General features: G+C 42.6%; 1 protein-coding gene across 4 annotated transcripts in view; it reads left to right on the top strand.

Moving 5' to 3' along the window:
• Positions 1-20,938, top strand: part of tmem245 (transmembrane protein 245) — a 241,383-nt gene that overhangs the window by 42,465 nt on the left and 177,980 nt on the right. For 3 of the 4 annotated variants that reach the window (XM_038797672.1, XM_038797670.1, XM_038797673.1), the window contains 3 exons: positions 5,638-5,841; positions 15,625-15,794; positions 17,390-17,413. In XM_038797672.1, the coding sequence (XP_038653600.1) occupies positions 5,638-5,841; positions 15,625-15,794; positions 17,390-17,413 (398 nt within the window). The remainder of the gene's footprint in view (positions 1-5,637; positions 5,842-15,624; positions 15,795-17,389; positions 17,414-20,938) is intronic. The other variant, XM_038797671.1, reaches the window with a different exon arrangement.

The raw sequence follows: 20,938 nt of genomic DNA, 5'->3' as shown, positions 1-20,938 counted from the left end.
TACGGTTGGAAAAGATCAAATTTGAGTTGAGGGGGTCAGAGTAGGGCTTTGAGACACGATGGGGATTGTTCATGCCAATGTTTGAAGAGTTGTCTGTCACGGGGGATGTGGAGGGGGGAAGGGTAGCGGGTAGAAATTGTACAAACTGGATTGTGAGGTACTTGAGTGCATTGTTGTGTATGTTACTGTTCTTTTTACATGTTCGTAATAAAATATATTTTTTTAAATTCCAAAATTTTCTTACCACTGATGTCAGACTAATAGGTCTGTAAGTAGCTAGATCATAATATAAAGTTTTAAAAATTGGGTATTAAATTGTCCAATTCTTAAACGCAAATCCACTCATAGCCCCAGTATAAAATTTCCCCATTTCTCTTAATTTCTTTAGCTGTATCCCAGCACTTTGGTTCCATTTTTAAAAAAAAGGTACTCTTGAATACCAATCTTTACCATACTTCAACAAAGATGTAGAACACGTATCCTCCTTTAGCATAACCAACTTCCCTAATACTTTTATTTATATACCTCATCTTGCCTATACTGAAAAGTATATGTGCATCCTGCTAACTCACTACTCTTGCATTTAATAATCATCTTGCAGATATATTTACAGTCACTTGGCAGTACATAACTTGAACATTGCTGAAAAGAGGGACATGTTGTCCAATTATTCATCTTGCACTCGTCAGGAGAAATGCAAGAATGCCAAATTTCAAATTATCACAGCATTTGTATTCAGCAGGAAAGGGTGTTGATCGGTTGGCAAGTCGACTGATTGACCGAGACATTGCTATGGAGAAAGCATAGGGAGACTATAGACTCCCGGGTAATTCAAAATATGTGCAAGGCTTGAAGATATTCATTTTGTTTGCAGGGAACAGGTCCCTGTATGTGAATGTATGCCACTTCTAGCAAGTGTAATGAGTCATGTCAAGAGCTTGTTAGATGATCAACGTGTAGCTATTGCCAAACTCAGGATTGGGCAGTACTTGTAGAATCATATCTAACAGAAGATCTTTAACTTTGGGTTTTGCAAGCTCAAGCTGATTGGGTACCATCTGTACTCTGTTTATTACAAATAATTGAAGGAATGTTTTCCAAGTTTTTGAGATACATTCCCTTAGAGCACATGAAAGCTGTCCTGTGGGGCAGTGGCTATCCTGATCAGCTCATTGTTTGCTGTGTAATGCGCAAACTCTCACACGGGCCAAAGGCTGCCTCTTTTCTTTTCGTTTTTTAACATACAGTGCAGAAGGAGGCCATTCAGCCCATTGAGTCTGCACCGACCCACTTAAGCCCTCACTTGCACCCCGTCCCCCTAATCCAATAACCCCTGCTAACCTTTTTTGGATACAAAGGGCAATTTAGCATGGCCGACCCACCTAACCAGCACATCTTTGGACTGTGGCAGGAAACCGCAGCACCCGGAGGAAACCCACGCAGACATGGGGAGAACGTGCAGACTCAGCACAGTGACCAAGCAGGGAATCGAACCTGGGACCCTGGCGCTGTGAAACCACAGTGCTAACCACTATTCTACCGTGCTGTCCTTTTGTGCTTAAAATATGGCCAGTTTACCTAAAATTGTCCCGGTAAAGCAAAGTTCAGTGAATTTCAGTGCTAGTGCAAAGCCAAATGTGTAAGAAGTATTTTCCAGCAACATATTTTTTTTTTGGTCGTTCATTTGTAACCGAGTGGAGACTGTACCCAACCAGTCCAACTTCAAAACCTGAAATAAAACACCTGCTGTTGGATGTGGTTCCACAATTGTGCGATATTCGCTGAACAATTCTGAAACGCTGAAAGTTCCACAAATAACCAATTAAGATAATCAGTCAAGCACTTAATGTGCCTCATCTTGCTTGATGGATGCAACATACATTCAAACGCAGGATCCTGTTCCCTGAAAATACAAGGAATATATTCAAACCTTGCACCTCTTTCGAATTATCCAGGAGCTTGGGGAGCCGATCATACTCCCCTTTCTCCATGCAGCACCTCAGCCAATCAGAGTTGACATGCCAATCAATCAGCCCTCCTTTTCTTCCTGTAGTATAAATTCTGATCATTGAAAATTTGGTATTCTTGCATTTGTCCTAATGAGTTTAAATCAAAAAGCTTCAGCAGCATGTCTCTCTTTTTTTCAGCAGTCAAGTCACTTAGGAAGGATGTCAAGTCCTTTTTTTTTGTAGAACATTTTATTATTATATTGAACATATTGAGGTTCTCTCCTTGTTCTCCATTTTACTTATTACTTTCTTAACCTAATTTCTTACATCAGAGTCATACTGCACAAAAAGTGGACATTCAACCTATCTGAAAGGGCTGTTCAAATAGTCACATTGCCCTGATCTCCCCCCCCCCCCCCCCCCCCCCCCCCCCCCCCAGACCTGCATAGGTCTCCTTTTGAAGTAAAGATGGAATTCCCTGGTGAAAGTTACCATTAAACCTGCCACCAACTTTAGCCGCACCCACCGCAAGATTGCCACAGATGGGAACCATGTAAAGGTCCATTGACCTTGGGTGGCAATTTCCGAACGGTGGGCAGATGGGTTGAAGAATCCTGCCGTTATGTTAGAAGAAAAATCTCCTCTTCGGTACCTATCGTATTAAATCCATGCCTTCTGTTTACTGATCAAACTCTCATTAAAAAACGCTTAGCTTTATTTATGCTATCTACATCTTTCTTGATTTTGACCACATCTCTCAAATCTCCCACTTTTTCTGCTCCCTGTTTCTCTAGCCCCTCCATGTCACTGAAGTTCTGCATCCCTCATACCATTCTAGTGGATCTTCTTGGGACCCGTTTAAAGGTCTTGACATCCTTCCTAAAGTATAGAGCCCGTATTGGCCATAATGCTGAAGTTAATGCCTAGTCTATGTACTTTATGCCTCTATTTGTTAAGCCAAGGTCTTTTTTAACAAGGTTCTCAACTTGTTCTGCCACCTTCAGTGACCTGTTAAGTCTCTCTCTTCCTGAATCCTATTGGGCATTGTACTATTTAGTTTGTATTGCCTCTTCTCATTGTTCCTACCAAAATTAATCGCTTCATTATCTGTCCAAAATTGACCCTGCTGGGTGAGTGCCTATTTCACCAGTCTGTCTATGTCCTGCTGGAATCTGTTACTAAACTCATCATTTTTTATTAATGCTATTGGTAAAGTTTAATATGATTCCCTGTGCACCCAAGTCCAGGATATTAATATATATTAAAAAAGAACAATGGTTTCAGCACCACTGCACACTTCCTCCAGTCTGAAAAGTGGCTCTTCACCACTGCTCACTGCATTTGTCTTTTAGGGTTATGTATTGAAATAGCCACTGCCTCTTAAATTTTGCGAATAAATCTAAAAATTTTCCAATTGAGGAACAATTTAGTATGGCCAATCAATCTAACCTGCACATCTTTGGGTTGTGAGAATGAGACCCACGTGGACACTGGGAGAATGTGCAAACTCCACATGGACCGTGACCTGGGGCCGAGATCGAACTCGGGTCCTCAGTGCTAACCACTACGCCACTGTACCGCTCCTAACAAATCTATTATGTGATGCTTTATCAAATACCTTTTGAAAATCATTATGCACATCAATCTTCAACATTACTACATCAAATAACTCAAATCAAGTTAGTCAAACATAATTAGCCTTTAACAAACCTGTCCTGGCTTCAGTTTATTAACCCAACCTAGAGTTATTCATTTTGTCCTGGAGTCTCAAAGGATTTTCTCACCAGTGAAGTTAGGCTGTCTGGCCGATAGTTGCCGAGTTATCCCTCTCCCCTGCATTGAGCAGAAATGTAGCATTTGCAATCTTCCAGTTATCTGGCACCACTTCCATATCCAAGGAGGATTAGAAGAATATGACCAGAGCCCCTGCAATTTACATTTCTTACTTCCCTCAGCATCCTATCTGGTGAGATTTTTTTTCTATTTTGCGTGCTGCCAGCTTTTTAAGTGCCTAATCTATTTTTATCTCATCTTTTCCTGAATATGTTGTAGCCAGGAATATTAAGTGACCATTCCTCTGCTTAATGAGGATGGTTTTCTGTTATTGTCATTGTACCATAATCCCATGTGGCTATTTGTATCTGCAGCTCATCAAGCTTATGTACCACATGCCATGCATTTACACACCTGCACTCTCAACCCATTCCAGTCTGTTTCATATCCAGTCTGTTTCATATTTCCCTCCTGTTTAATCTCTTCTGCTACTGGACTGCTCTTTATTTTATTTTAAAGGGACAATTTAGCATGGCCAATGCAACTACCATGCACACATTTGGGTTGTGGGGGTGCGACCCAAGCAGACACAGGGAGAATGTGCAAACTCCACACGGACAGTGACCCCGGGCTGGGATTGAACCCAGGTCCTCAGCACCGTGAGGCAGCAGTGCGAGCCACTGTGCCATCCTGACTGCTCTTTATTCTAACATTGTTTGTCTTTTCCAGTCTTCTACACCTTGTATGTCCTCATCGTTTCATCCTGATTCTCCTCTCCCTCACAAATGAATTGAAAACTTCCTCCACAGCACCAGTTCCCTGTGGGGATATTGGTCCCAACCTAGTTAAGATACAGCCCATTCATTCCTACCTCAGATTGGTCCCATTGCTCTAGGAATCTGGAACCCTCCTGTTTGCACCATTTATCCAGCTACGTGAAAGCCAATCTTGTCTTACTGCTCTTGTACTCACGAGCATCTGGCACTGGGTGTAATCAAAAGATTACTGTCTTGAGGTTTTGCTCTTTAACTTTCTTCCTAGTTCCTGATACTCTGTACGACCGTAAACATTTTCTTGACCTGTCATTTGTTCCAACATGGTCCATGACTTCAGGCTATTCCCTCCCTCTATGTTCTGCACTCCTTCATTGATCAGATGATCACGCACTAACAGGTTCAAAAACAGCTTCTTCCTGCTGTTATCAGATTCCTGAATGACCCTCTTATTGACTGAACTAATCTCTTCACACAACTTCTCCACTGAGTAATACTGTATTCCGTATGCTCACCCATTGCCTGTGCCTATGTATTTACATTGTATATTTATGTATGCCCTATGTTTTTTTTCATGTATGGAATGATCTGTCTGGACTGTACGCAGGACAATACTTTTCACTGTACCTCGGTACACATGACAATAAAACAAATCCAATCCAATCTAATTCATTATGAGGGGAATTGAGTCAAATGTCCAAGGAAAAAAATGTTTATTGTGCTGACTGATTTATATACCAAAGAACACAAATCAAAATTAAGAGAAAGGGTTGAATATTTTTAGTTAAGGAAGAATCATTGTAGAATAAGTTGCCATGGAAACCATTAAAGCAAACAGCATATTGAATTCAAGTCACAATCAGATGTATTGATGGAGAGACCGATTAAAATAATAGTTCAGAAGATGGGTATATACATGAAAGAGGGACACATTTGATGGAGTCCAATTGCTATTTTTCCCTTTCTAAAAATGTGTGCATTCTGAAGTTGATCTTTTTGTTAGCTGAAGTTTGACAGTTTTGTTAATTTGGAGTCACTCTGTAGACCAGATTTAATAGCATCAATATGCCCACTTCATTTTATAGACACTTGTAAAAATCCCATTGCTGAATTAAGTGTGCAATATTTTTTTTTCTCATTAGGATCAGATGAAACTCGAAACTCCAGTTCTTCCACCTCATCCTCCACCTACACTCCATTAGGAATACCAAAACCTCAAATAGTATCGTTTATGAAGAAGAAGAAAACAAGTGACATCTATTTTGTGATGCTTGTCTGGTCTATCGCTGTTGTACAGATCTGGCTGAACCTTTGGATTCTCGAGTTGCTCCCAGTACCAGTGGCTGGTAATGTTTTTGATCCTGTCACATCTCCACCTAACATTCCTCTGATTCCAACCTTTTGTGCTTCATTCCTGCAATGTGCGATTGTGCAATCGTGCTTTTGACCCCTTTGGTGTTTATAGTGTACATTATACTAGGGGATTCCCACTCTATATCCTTCTGTCTGTTCTCCCTCTTTGCGACCCATTTAAAGTCTACCTCTTTGACCAAGCTATACTCGATTATATCATCTCCTTTTCTTGAGTTCCATTTTTGTTTGATGAAACCCCAAGAAGTTTTTTTCTATTTAAAGTTGCAGTATCATTGCAAATTTTTATTGCGATAGACCTTATGATTAATCAGTCAGTCTTTATAAATTTAAAAATACAGTTCTGATTTGGTGGACAGCTCAATTGTAGGATTTGTCTAGACTTGGCTGTTAATGATCAAAGTACCTAAAGCAGACCGATTTAAAATGAAATTCCATAGGTGTTTCCCTTTTCTTCACTTCCAGGAGCTGCTACCAGTCACCTCCTCTATGCATGCACTGAGATAGTAGTAGGGTAGCTACTCCTCAAATACTCCATTCACCCACACTGGATCCAGTACCACTCTTTCCCCTCCCGTCCTTCACGCTTCCGATGTTCCTCTCCGCCTCCTGCTTCCTGAGTTGGTGGACCAGCAACCCCGTACTTGCACACTGTCTCTGTGGTCCTCCGCAACTGCCCTACTGCCTTCCCCATGGACACCAACATAGCTCCATCTGGAGCCTCTGCCTCTCCTTCAACAATCCCGCCGCTGGGGCCTCCGAATACCTCCTGTCCACCCGCAGAATCCCGTACACCAACCTTGTCATCTTTGCTCGCTCCACCCTTTCCCTATGCGCCCGGATCGATATGAACTCCCCCTAACCACTGCCTCGGGCGCCTCCCATAGCCACTTGTACTCTCCTGCTTCCCATCTCTCATGCACACCGTGGCAGTGTCTTGATATTGACCTATATAGGACAGAGGGCAGAGGTGGGTTTTTTACGCAAAGAGTGGTGAGGCCGTGGAATGCCCTACCTGCAACAGTAGTGAACTCGCCAACATTGAGGGCATTTAAAAATTTATTGGATAAGCATATGGATGATAAGGGCATAGTGTAGGTTAGATGGCCTTTAGATTTTTTCCATGTCGGTGCAACATCGAGGGCCGAAGGGCCTGTACTGCGCTGTATCGTTCTATGTTCTACGTTCTATGTTCTATGTTCTATTTGAATTCACATAAAAGCATTTTTTATAGCCTCACCTCTGAAGCCATTATAATAACATCATTATTAGTGTCACAAGTAGGCTTACGTTAACACTGCAATGAAGTTACTGTGAAAATCCCCTAGTCACAACACAGTGTTCCGGGTACACTGAGGGAAAATTCAGAAAGTGCAATTCATCTAACAAGCATGTCTTTCGGGACTTGTGGGAGGAAATCAGAGCACGCGGAGGAAACCGACACAGACATGGGGAGAACGTGCGTACTCTGCACAGACCATGGCCTAAGCTGAGATTTGAACCCAGGTCCCTGGCGCTGTGAAGCAACAGTGCTAACCACTGTGCTACCGTGCCTACGACATTAAAACCTCTGGGAAGCAGATGTTATCTATGCACAGCATTCCAGACATTGTCACCTCAGACAAGGGCCAACAATTTGCCAATGAATGTTTCCAATCCCTTGCAGCATTGTATGGATTTGTCCATGCCATGTGTTTGCCAAAATACCATCAGTCCAATGAAGAGGCTGGGAGAGGAGTATGTGTCATATAAGATTTGCTAAGAAAAAATGAAGACTTTGAGCTAGCCCTGCTCCGTTAATGTTCTACATCGTTGCAGAATGGTTTTGCCCCGTGTGAATTTTTGATGGGCTGTAGGCTTGGAGTCCAACTCCCTTTCTGTCCCCGTATGTCAATACCAAATGGCCAGGCCAGGAAAAAGGAAGAAAGTTGCAGAGCAAGTCAAGCCAGTACATTCAACCAACCAGATGTAGGGCTCACAACCTTCCCACTCTTGAAAGGAAGAGAGATGGTGTGGATCAAGGACCAGCAGTGAGAAGGTACAGTGGTAAAGAAGTTGCAACAACCAAGATTCTATCTGGCCCAAACAAAAACAGGCATAATCCAAAAGAACTGGAGTGCTTTGCTTTCAACGTACTGGAAACCATTAGCAGGATGTGCTGCATCGTCTGTCACACCTACAGAAACATAAATAAGAGAAATAAGGGGTGACAACTTTCAGGGAATAAATTGGAGCAAACAGATCCTGAATGATGATAAAAGGAACTCTGCACTCATTCAGGGCGACTGTAGAAACCACCAAGGAGACAATACATTTAAAAGTAGAGACTTTTGAGGCAGGCTTGGAGGGTTGTGTGTATAACAATTATGGGGATAAAGACATGAAGAGTGATGTAAATTAAAGGGTCAACTAATAATAGCTGCTGAGCATTTGTGTAAAGTGTTGTGTCATACTAATGTCACTTACTGAGAGAAGATGAGTGTGAAGCACCTAAGAGAAAAATTGTAGCTACCTTTGTTACCTTGTATATTGTTAGTTTTGTAAATAAGTGTTTTGAAGGAAAAAACATTGCTTATAGAAATATTTCTTCTACAATAAGAAAGCTAATGTCTCCTGAGATAAACCAACACAACAGAATTACCATCCATCTCCTTGAACCCTTGCCCCCTCCATTGTAATCTCCAACAGCTAATAAGAGGAACTCCTAAACCTCTTCCTCATTAACATTAAGACCAACCCATTCCATTTCCTACGTCCACCAATCAAAACACCTCTCAAGAGTCTCTCCACCCTGGTTCCCAATCCACAATTTTCTCTCCTATCTCCCCATATCCTCTCTGAACTCATCTTGCTTCTTGCTCTCTTCACCACAGTGCCACTAAAACACTGGCCTCTCTTCTTCCCTTTGCATGCTAGCAAACTGTTAATATCATCTTGAAGGGCAGCACGGTGACGCAGTGGGTTAGCACTGCGGCCTCACGGCGCTGAGGTTCCAGGTTCGATCTCGGCTCTGGGTCACTGTCTGTGTGGAGTTTGCACATTCTCCCCGTATTTGCGTGGGTTTCGCCCCCAGAACCCAAGGATGTGCAGGGTAGGTGGATTGAACACACTAAATTGTCCCTTAATTGGAAAAATTAATTGGGTACTCTAAATTTATTTTTAAAAATATCATCTTGAAAACTGAGAAAGGAATCAGGACACTAAAAGATTTGTTTCTTGTGGTCGGTTTTCAGGATTGAAGGAGCTGGGAGCGAAGTATGGGCTGAAGCAGGGGGATATATTTGGATACATGCAGGTTTGAGACTTTGCCAGAAAGGAGATACAGAGCTTCCCAGTAGAGCCGGCTTCCACATAGCTGGAGGAGGTGCTGATGACAGGGGGACTGGAGAAGGGGATAGTATCGGCGGTTTACATAGAACAGTACAGCACAGAACAGGCCCTTCGGTCCTCGATGTTGTGCCGAGCATTGTCCGAAACCAAGATCAAGCTATCCCACTCCCTGTCATTCTGGTGTGCTCCATGTGCCTATCCAATAACCGCTTGAAAGTTCCTAAAGTGTCCAACTCCACTATCACAGCAGGCAGCCCATTCCACATCCTAACCTCTGCATCCTATCAATGTCTCTTTGCAGTCTACAACAGCCCTCCACCTCATCCACTACTCCACCAATCTTGGTGTCATCAGCAAATTTACTGACCCACCCTTCAGCCCTCTCCTCCAAGTCATTGATAAAAATCACAAATAGCAGAGGACCCAGCACTGATCCCTGTGGTACACTGCTAGTAACTGGTCTCCTGTCTGAACATTTTCCATCCACCACCACCGTCGAAGACCACCGTCTTCTATGTGATAGCCAATTACTTATCCAATTGGCCAAATTTCTCTGCATCCCACACCTCCTTACTTTCTTCATAAACCGACCATGGGGAGCCTTATCAAACGCCTTACTAAAATACATGTATACGACATCAACTGCTCTACCTTCATCTACACACTTAGTTACCTCCTCAAAGAATTCAATGAAATTTGTGAAGCAAGACTTACCCTTCACGAATCCGTGTTGACTATCCCGGATAAAGCTGCATCTTTTCAAATGGTCATCAATCCTATCCTTCAGGACCTTTTCCATTAACTTTCCGACCACCGAAGTAAGAATAACCGGACTATAATTACCAGGGTCATTCCTATTCCCTTTCTTGAACAGAGGAACAACATTCGCCACTCTCCAGTCCTCTGGCACTATCCCCATGGACAGTGAGGGCCCAAAGATCAAAGCCAAAGGCTCTACAATCTTATCCCTTACCTCCCAAAGAACCCGTGGCTATATCCTATCTGGTTCAGGGGACTTGTCAACCCGAATGTTTTTCAAAATTGCTAATAAATCCTTCCTCAGAACATCTACCTCCTCCAGCCTACCCGTCTATATCACACTCTCATCCTCAAAAACATGGCCCCTCTCCTTGGTGAACACTGAAGAAAAGTATTCATTCAACGCCTCTCCTATTTCTTCTGACTCCATGCACAAGTTCCCACTACTGTCCTTGACCGGCCCTAACCTCACCCTGGTCATTCTTTTATTTCTCACATAAGAGTAAAATGACTTGGGGTTTTCCTTGATCTGACCCGCCAAGGACTTCTCATGCCCCCACCTAGCTCTCCTGAACCCTTTTTTTAAAATTTCATTCCTTGCCACCTTGTAAGCGACCCAACTGAACCTTGTTTTCTCATCCTTACATACGCTTCCTTTTTCCTCTTGACAAGACATTCAACCTCTTTCGTTAACCATGGTTCCCTCACACGGCCATTTCCTCCCTGCCTGACAGGGACATACCTATCAAGGACACGCAGTATATGTTCCTTGAACAAGCTCCACTTTTCATTTGTGTCTTTCCCTGACAATTTCTGTTCCCATCTTATGCTCCCTAATTCTTGACTAATCACGTCATAATTACCCCTCCCCCAATTATAAACCTTGCCCTGCTGTATGGCCCTATCCCTCTCCATTGCAATAGTGAAAGACACCGAATTGTGGTCACTGTCTCCAAAGTGCTCTCCCACAAACAAATCTAACACTTGGCCTGGTTCATTACCCAGTACCAAATCCAATGTGGCCCACCCTCTTGTTGGCCTATCCACATATTGTGTCAGGAAACCCTCCTGCACACATTGTACAAAAACTGCCCCATCCGAACTGTTCGAACTATAGAGATACCAATCAATATTTGGAAAGTTAAAATCACCCATGACAACTATCCTGAGACATCCACACCTGTCCATAATGTTTCGCAATTTCTTCCTCCACATCTCTATTACTATTTGGGGCCTATAGAAAACTCCTAACAACGTGACCGCTCCTTTCCTATTTCTAACTTCGGCCCATATTACCTCAGTAGGCAGATCCCCTTCGAACTGCCTTTCTGCAGCCGTTAAACTATCCTTGATTAACAATGCTACTCCTCCGCCCCTTTTACCACCTTCCCTACTCTTACTGAAGCATCTATACCCAGGAACTTCCAACAACCATTCCTCTCCCTGTTCTAACTATGTCTCCGTAATGGCCACAACATCGTAGTCCCAAGTACCAATCCACGCTCCAAGTTCACCTACTTTATTCCGGATGCTCCTTGCATTGAAGTAGACACACTTCAACCCACCTTTCTGTCTGCTGGTACACTCCTGTGACTTTGATACCCTCCTCAGTACCTCACTACTCTCAACACTGGCTTCTGGACTACAGCTCGTTTTCCCATCCCCCTGACAAATTCGTTTAAACCCCCCCCGAAGAGCCGTACCAAATTTCCCTCCCAGGATATTGGTGCTCCTCTGGTTCAGGTGCAAACCGTCCTGTCTGTACAGGTTCCACCTTCCCCAGAATGTGCTCCAATTATCCACTTAACTGAAACCCTCCCTCCTACACCATCCCTGCAGCCACGTGTTTATCTGCGCTCTCACCCTGTTCCTCACCTCGCTAGCACGTGGCACCGGCAACAAACCAGAGATGACAACATGGTTTGGCCTGACTCTCCACTTCCACCCTAGCTCCCTAAATTCCTGTTTTAAATTCCCGTCCCTTCTCTTACCTATGTCGTTGGTACCGATGTGTACCACGGCTTGTGACTGTTCCCTCTCCCCCTTAAGGATTCTGAAAATACGGTCCGAGACATCACGACCCTGCCACCCGGGAGGCAATATACCATCTGTCAGTCTCTTTGGTTGCCACAGCACCGTCTATTTGTCCCTCTAACTATCGAGTCCCCAATAACTATTGCTCTCCCTCCTTCCCTTCTGAGCCACAGGGACGGACTCCGTGCTGGAGATCCGTTCAACATGGCTTACCCCGGTAGGTCGTCCCCCTCAACAGTGTCCAAAGTGGTATACTTGTTACTGAGGGGAACGACGACAGAGGATCCCTGCACTGACTGCTTCGACCCAGCCCCTCTCACCGTCACCCATCTATCTTGATTCTTCGGAGTAACTACATCCCTGAAGCTACTAACTATTACCACCTCTGCCTCCTGAATGATCCGAAGTTCATCCAGCTCTAGCTCCAGTTCCCTAATGTGGTTTCTGAGGATCTGGAGATGGGTGCACTTCCCACAGATGAAATCAGCAGGGACACTGATGGCATCCCTCACCTCAAACATTCTGCAGGAGGAACATTGCACTGCCTTCTCTGCCATCCCCTCTAGATAAAACAAGAAAAAGAAAGAAAGAGCTTACCTGGTATTCACTCAACCCCTTAAGTTAGAGGAGGTGGAAGGGCGGGGGAACACTACAAGTGTAGTATCTAGGGTTTAGGAACCGCCCAACTTAAATACAGGTAAAAATAAAACACTTAACCAGCAACCACTGCGCCCCGCACGAGAACAGCAATCGGCTGTTATGGACCCGGGCAAACAATTAAATCTTTACTACTTACCCAGCAGTCACTCTGTCCTCACTCCGACCGGATTTAGCTGGAAACTCCCAACAGTACGTTTAAAAATTTTTTTACTCCATTTCTCAGCAAGCACTCATTCAGCAACCACTGCGCCCTGCACGAGAACACCTCAGGGAAAAGAAAAACTACTTACTAGTCACCAGCCAATCACTTAGCTGCAGGCTATGATGTCACGGATCAACTTCTTTCTACTTCTACCTGTCCTCATGTCTCCCTCTTGATCTTTACTCGGCTGGGATCCTTACAGTGATTGTTTTTTTTTGGTTAGAGGAGGCGGTAGGGAGGGAAACACTGAAGAAGTGTTTGGGATCTAACTGTCACTTGACAACAGCTCCTCCATAAACCACCTTCTAGATACAGTGCTGCAATGCACTGATGCAAATTTTCCCAGAACAGCCAATCAGCAGCTCCGCTTCGCTGCGCCCTGCTGGATACTTGCCTTCACTTGAACACGAAGGGTGTCTTGCTCATGTACACATTCTGGATACAGTGACCGCAATGCACTGATGCAAATTTTCCCTGCAACAGCCAATCAGCAGCTCCGCTCTGCTGCCCTCTGCTGGATTTACGGGGCTATTTTGGAAGAGGAGAAGGCACCGCTGGAAGGGATCAAGGTAAAGTGGGTGGAAGAGTTGGATGAGGGTATGGAGGAGGGGTTCTGGCATGAGATGCTCCGGAAAGTGAAAGCCTGCCTCCACCTCGTGTGCGAGGTTGGAGCTGATGAAATGAAATGAAAATCACTTATTGTCACGAGTAGGCTTCAATGAAATTACTGTGAAAAGTCCCTAGTCGCCACATTCCGGCGCCTGTCCGGCGAGGCTGGTACGGAAATCGAACCGTGCTGCTGGCCTGCTTGGTATGCTTTAAAAACCAGCGATTTAGCCCAGTGAGCTAAACCAGCCCCTGATACAGCTGAAGGTGGTACATAGAGCACACCTTACAAGGGCGAGGATGAGCCGGCTCTTTGAGGGGGTAGAAGATGTGTGTGAAAGTTGCAGGGGAGGGGGGGGGGGGTGGGCCCGCAAACCACGCTCATATGTTCTGGTCCTGTCCAAAGCTGGAGGATTACTGGAAGGTGGTTTTTAGGGTAATCTCTAAAGTGGTGCACGTGAAACTGGACCCGGGCTCTCGGGGGCCATATTCGGGGTGGTGGACCAGCCTTGGTTGGAAACGGGTGTGGAGGCAGATATTGTAGCCTTTGCCTCGTTGATTGCCCGAAGGTGGATCCTGTTAGGGTGGAGAGTGACCTCTCCACCCAGGCGTGGGTGGGGGGAGGGCGGGGGGGGGTTGGGGTTGGTGGGGGGGGTTGGGGGGGGTTGGGGGGGGTTGGGGTTGGGGTTGGGGGGGGGGGGGACCTGCTGGAATTCTTGACTCTTGAGAAGGTCAAATTTGAACTGAGGGGAAGGATGGAGGGGTTGTACAATTTATGGGCGGTATTCATTATGCACTTTAGAGAATTGGATTACATCAAACATTCGAACATTATGGGGGGAACGCAGGAGAGAGGGGGACTGTAAGTGTTGATGGTGACTATGGGTGATTCCTGATTCCTTTTTGTCATTTGTGTGAACATGCGACTAATGTTTGGTGGGAGGATGGGATTGTTATTATTGACGTGGGGATTGACATTGCATTCGATACTGATTATTGTTTGTTGTTGGGTTTAAATTTGGGAGAAAATGTGAAAAAGGAGATAAAAATATTTTAAAAAAATATATATATCATCTTGAAAACCACATTATTGCAGATTCTGGGATTCTAAATTGAAACAAAGTGCCCAAATATGCAACTGATCCGGTGGCATGTGTGCAGACACAAAGGGAGGGTTACCATTTAAGGTTGATGATCTTTGAGTGTTTTCAGCATTTTTCTTTTTATCCAATCTCCAACTTCCTTTCCTCTTTAAATCTTTGAACAAAGTGTTGTCGCGTTCCAAATTTGTGCCCTTCCTCCTTCATGTTTGAATCGCTGCAATCATTTTTCCATCCTTACCATAGCACTGAAATGGCTTGAATCATAGTTGCTTGATATTCTCTTTGACTAACCATGGCGCATTATCTCACATTGACTTCTCTGCAGCCTTTACTATAATTGACCACACAACCTTCTTCCTCTGCCTCCTCTGTTGTCAGATAAATGTTATTGCACTTGGCAGTTTCCAGTTTTAGCTATCTGAGTATCTTCAGATTTGCTTCTCCTACTGTCCTCGAACCATTACAATGGAATCTGCCACGGATATATGCTTCAGCTTTTCATCGCAAAACTAATTCAGAATCAGGAGGTCAAGTTCCACATGTATGCTAATGATATCTAGTTCTACCTCTCTACCAATTATGTGGACACCTATGTTTGTTGTGCAGTCCTTTAGCCCTCTGAACTCTATGTTTCTCCTACTTGAGTCTTTAATGTAGACCCTGTCCCTTTGCCCATTGGTGGCTTTGCCTTTCCATCTGGGGTTTTTTGTTCTGATTTCTCTCCTGAAACCCCCTGATTCTCAACATCCCTCTCAGCTAAGTCACCTCTTCATCCAAATCGTTTGCATCTCTTCCAATAATTTCCTCTTTAGCTTTGCATTTAAATGTGTCTGATAATGCATCTGTAAAGTGTCTTGGGATGTCTTTCTATGATGAAGATGTTATAGAAATGCAAGTTGTGGTTCAGGTGCAGTACAGCTATTGTCCCATTTGAAATGGAGAACCAAGAAGCATATTAGTCTAGTTAAACAACATGAAAATAAATTGTCATTGCTGAGTTTATTTTTGGTTATTTAGTGTTTATATTTTTATGAAGTATTCTTAAATCCTTTTTTTGCTAACAGTTTGGGGGCTTAAGAAATTGGTCCTACGTTTTGGATTAATGAACTTTGCAGAGAGACATATAAGTAACTATTGGAAGATTCTGTCGACCTTTGTTAAAGAAAGACAGGATGCTTTGGCTCCTAGACCCATCAGAGGACTTGGAAGGATCATTGTAAAAGCTGACAGTAAGGTATATTTTATAGATCATAATCTTTGAACTAAACCGTTGCATCTATCCACCAGAGCTATAATATGTATTAATGACTTCTCGTTAAATATTTGCCTCTGGCTTTTCTTTACAACTTGTCCAAAATCTCTACTGAAGGACACAGAATTCATTAATGTGTTGATTTATCACTTCACCAGATGTCCTCTAACTTATAATTTTATAAAATATTAAAATGTATTTTTATTATGTGTAATGTTAACCTGGACTTTTAGGAGTGCAATAATGAAACATGTTCTGCATTCAAGTGGCTGGACCCCCAGATTAATACTTTTCCTTTATCACCATCTCAATCACTGCCTCGATTCACCCAGTTATGTCTCAAATCTTTCTTGTCTCCATAAATAGTCCATCCACAGGTGTACTACTTTATACAGTAGTTCAATCTAAACTAATGTGCACCTTCCCTCAATTAAACTGTGACTGGCTGTCCTTCGAGGTTTATGGCAAACTCAGCATATCATCAAGTTTCAATTTATCTATTCTATGCTCTGATGTAAACAATCTTTTGATCTATAGCTCTACACCCCCCATGGATGCTGTCAGCTATGCATTTGCTTAATTTTTCTTTTCTGTAAGACTCCTATATCCGGATATTCTTACTGTACTACTGATCCTAGTATTAGACACAGAAGCCCACAACTATGCTTTGTACAAACTCAATTTGAGCTCTAATTGCTGACTAACATTTTCCCTGAGCCTTGCTGCTGTTTTGTCTCCTGTAGTCTAGAACCGTGCAGGCTATATCACCACTGTTTTCCCTTTTGTAATCCACTTGCCTTATCTTGCATTCCTCCACATTAAATGTTATTTCTACTCACCATTCAAATCTATGCAGTTACAGTTTATTTTCTGTGCTTATTCAACATTGCCTCAAATCCATTCCTTTGACACCCATTCCTTTGATATCTTTGTGTTTGTCTAGGTTCCCAAATCTTTGATTAATTCCTAATAATAATAACAATATAGAGCAGTAAATGCTGGCAATATGAGCACGTCATGGCAGCATCTGTGTAAAGAGAGAGGTAACATTCCAGATCGATAGCGTTGTCTGAATTCTTTTCAGTACATCTCAGAAGCTTGTCTTATATTCAGTGTCTTCCTGCTTGTGTGGCATGGTGTCAAAAGCTTTGCTGAAATCTAAATGCATCATGAATTTCCAAAAAGGTGTGCCTTCTTTGAGATTTCTTAAATTTAGTAGGTTAAATCTCTTTCATACAAGTCATAGATAGAACAGTACAGCACAGAACAGGCCCTTCGGCCCTCAATGTTGTGCCGAGCAATGATCACCCTACTCAACCCCACGCGTCCACACTATACCCGTAACCCAACAACTCGATATTTCCCCAGGTTATTCCTAATTCCATTTTTAGTTACGTTATGTATTTTCTGATCCTCAGACGCTAATCTCTTCTCCAATCCTTACCTAAAAAAATACAAGTGGCTGTCATTCCATTTGAATAGGTAACATCTGCTTTACTTTTGACCTGAACTGCCTTTGTTACCTTATGTAAATTTTTTATTTTAGTAACTCTTCAATTCTTGTTTTTATCTGAAAGCTGTGGCATTGGCTTAATAAGCAGGTAATTAGCAGGTTGATATTTTAGATCCAACACTTGCTGCTTCAATTTGTGCATTCTTTGATTTAAGCATGGACAGTATAATTTTCAAAATTTATTGGACAATACTAATTATTCATTGTTTGTAATGAGATTTCGGAGTATATTTCAAAGAAATGTATTTAAGCTGTGTGAGGTCAGATTTAAATGGATGCATTTCCATCAAAAACAAATTGAGGAAAGCAACATAAATTTTAAGACAAAGTAGTAATGCCATGAGTTACTTCACAATTTGTATGACTGGCACACTTGTGTTCATGTATCTATCTTATTATTGTACTTAATCATTCAAAGTATTCTGCTTGTTCTCTATTAAGTCTCCAATATTATATTTTGTGTATTTCTTGGGACATGGGATAAATATTTAAAATTAGGTTCAGTAAGATTTTTAAATCACTTTATATGCAATGAAAAGGTCTATTGCTGCCAAGAAAGACATATTAACAGAACTAATTGCAACCCACTAACTCTAAGCTGCATACTAGCTATACATTCATTAAATCTCTCTCATACAGCTGAAATAATGTTTTACTTTATCAGCTGACTATGTATTTGAACCTAATCCTGAGTCAGAGATTTAGTTGCAAGGGAGTAACAATTGTGTTGCTAAGCAAAATGGGTTTGATAATTTTGAACTTCTACAGCTTATGCTAGTTTTAATTTTGTTTTCTGCTTGCATTGTTGAAGTGCATAAATTTCACTACCTTTTTGGACTGTTAGTTGTTTACATTTGTTCCTTACATTCTAGCAGCTCAAAACAGTGTTGGTTTGGTTTGTTGATGTGATATTGAGACTGAATGGACATGAAGAAACTTGTGCTATTTGAGAATCAATGAAAATTGTTGTTTGTAGTAGCTTGTGAAAAAATATTATAAATCCATATCTATTCCATGGAGTGGGTTTTGGGGAGTGTGAGGAAGGCACCTTATTTTATTGTATGTTCAAGACACCTTGTCAGCAGATCTGTTTATATGTGTTATGGCAAATACTGCCATGCCATTATGTGATGTACCTGATTTTGACGTGGGATAGCAGCAAAATTGTCTGGCTAATTTGGCTATGCTTGACTATCATCACTATCTCAATGGCATAAATATCTCAAATGCTCTATTTAAACATCAAAAGTCTTAATGAACAAAGCTACTTGATGTAATCTTGAAAATTGGAAGAGAATCCTTCAATATGAAATACTGTAGATCAATCTTATTAAATGAGCCATAAGGTACATGGACAACTTGAGTTAAATATGTTTTCATATGAACAAAAAATTTCTTCCCCCCCCCCCCCCCCCCCTTTTCAACAAGAGATAAAACAACTATGTACAATTGTATTGAAAAAGACTGGAATTGCAGTAGACAGTAATTAAAATAGCCAGCCTTTGCTAGCTGGAGAGGTACCTTTTTGTATATAATCAGCACCGTCTGAATTTTCCCAATCCATAATTAGTTAAATAATCTTTGAGCAGGTGTGGAGACTGATGCAATAATTAATCTGTGTCACTGTCTGTTAGAGAAGTGTAGTTAGGAAAAGTATGATGGAAATTAGAACCATAAATCTATACTGAACAGGGTACAATTTTATATTTGAGTTTTTAAAAACATATTCTGAATATCCTCCTTTTAACACCATGAATGCTTCTTATGAAGCAATTGTTGGTAGCAGTGCCGAAAACATAGTTTACTGATAAGTATATTGGGGAATGGATTCTTGCATGAATAATAAGTAATTTAGCAATGTTATATTGTGTTTATATATTAAGGATATGGAAGGTACTAGGTAGGGATATGGCGCAACGGCAATTAAATAGAGCTGAGATGCAGATCTAGTTGAATGGTGGAACAGGATTAAAAGGTTGAGTGCTCTGCTCCTGTTCTTGTGTTTCTACTCCTACTAGTAGTGTATTATTGATAGAAACTGTGGTCATGTTTTTTTGAGTTCCAAGAACTGCCTTTGGCGGTAGTGGAAAATCCATGTCATCTCTCTCTACTGGCCACTTGCAAGCTCAATAAAAACCAGTTACACAACACGAAAGGGCACATGTATAGGCAATAAATGGGCATATAATCTGAGGCAAAATGTTTTGTCCATAGTAATGGAAGACTGTAAAGTAGCCGCCACAGTCCCAGTTGACCATAGGCTGCTTTCTTCTCCAGGGGGAAAGCTGACTAGTGGTGATTTAACCTGAGGATCACCACACCTCAGGAGAGGGGCAATTTTGAGAAGGCGGGGCCTTCATGAATAACCTTAGCCAGTGCGGTAATTGAACCCATGCTGCTGGCCTCACTCTGCATTATGAATCAGCTGTGTAGCCAACTGAGCTAAACCGGCAGTATATTGTTGATGTTTACTGAAGTAATTCAGTTTTAGGGTAAGAGAAATAGAAAGCTTGTTCCTTAGTATGAATGGACGGTGGGCTATTAATCAAGATGCTAATTTCCTTATTTGACAAGCTGCATGCCTAACCATGCATTTTCATCACTGATGGATGAGTGTGAGATTTCAATTTTGTTTGGTTGAGAATGCCTTGCTTTGTTATGATCAGCGGAAGGCGTGATGGCATTACAATTGATTGGGAGGGGATCTTAATGGTATGCACTTTGGGGGTATTGAAAGAAGTCAGACATGGGGCAGCAGAGGTCTGAACCATTAGTTTTGAAAATTCTTGCACATATATATTCTGCCATGGGAGTGAGCAGTGCAGCACCTCTTTTCAAGGTAGGAAAGATGGATAAACTATATAACCATTAACCTATCAGTCATTTGATGGTATAGAACTTGAATATTGCAGAAAAGTGAGATGTTGCTGAAGCTTTTCATTTTGATGTCATCAGGACAAATGCAAGAATGGCAACTTGCAAACAATCACAACCATTTATACTGTTGGAGAAAAGGGTACTGATTGGTTGGCAAATTGAATCTGGCTGAGGGAAGATGGAGAAAGCAACAGGGAATTATAGGCTCCCCAGGCTCCAGGGTAAAAATGGTGCAAGATTTGAACATGCTCCTCTTTGCAAATAACAGGTTCATGTGTGTAAATGTACATAACTTCTAACAGTGGTGTGCCACACACTTGTAGCAATACAGCAGGTGGAGGCAGAAAACCTCGAGTGGTTGGATGGCAGCCCGACTCCAGGGACATGAGAGATTGTCGGCAACCATCCAGCGACTCGAGTGCAGTTGGTGTTGTCAAACAACCTGCAGGAGCAAGACGGGGTGCTGACCATGCATGCCACTCAGGCCAACACCGCATGGGTGGCGTCCGTGGTGGAATCCTCAGAGGTGAAGATTTCGGCCGTGGGTCAGGATATCCAAGGCCTGGGGCACTCCATGTGTGGGCGGAGGCCGAGGCCCTGGACCGGGCTGCCCTATCACAGGCAGCCATGTACCAGAGCCACCTGGACATTGCAGCGGCGCTCCAGAGTGTGGCCCAGTCAGAGCTGAGGGTGTTGATGGCATTACCCGGGCACTGGCTGACGTGACATAGACCCA

The sequence above is a fragment of the Scyliorhinus canicula genome, chromosome 5, assembly GCF_902713615.1.
Source record: "Scyliorhinus canicula chromosome 5, sScyCan1.1, whole genome shotgun sequence".
Classification (NCBI taxonomy): Eukaryota; Metazoa; Chordata; class Chondrichthyes; order Carcharhiniformes; family Scyliorhinidae; genus Scyliorhinus; species Scyliorhinus canicula.
This window is presented reverse-complemented; position numbering and strand designations above follow the sequence as displayed.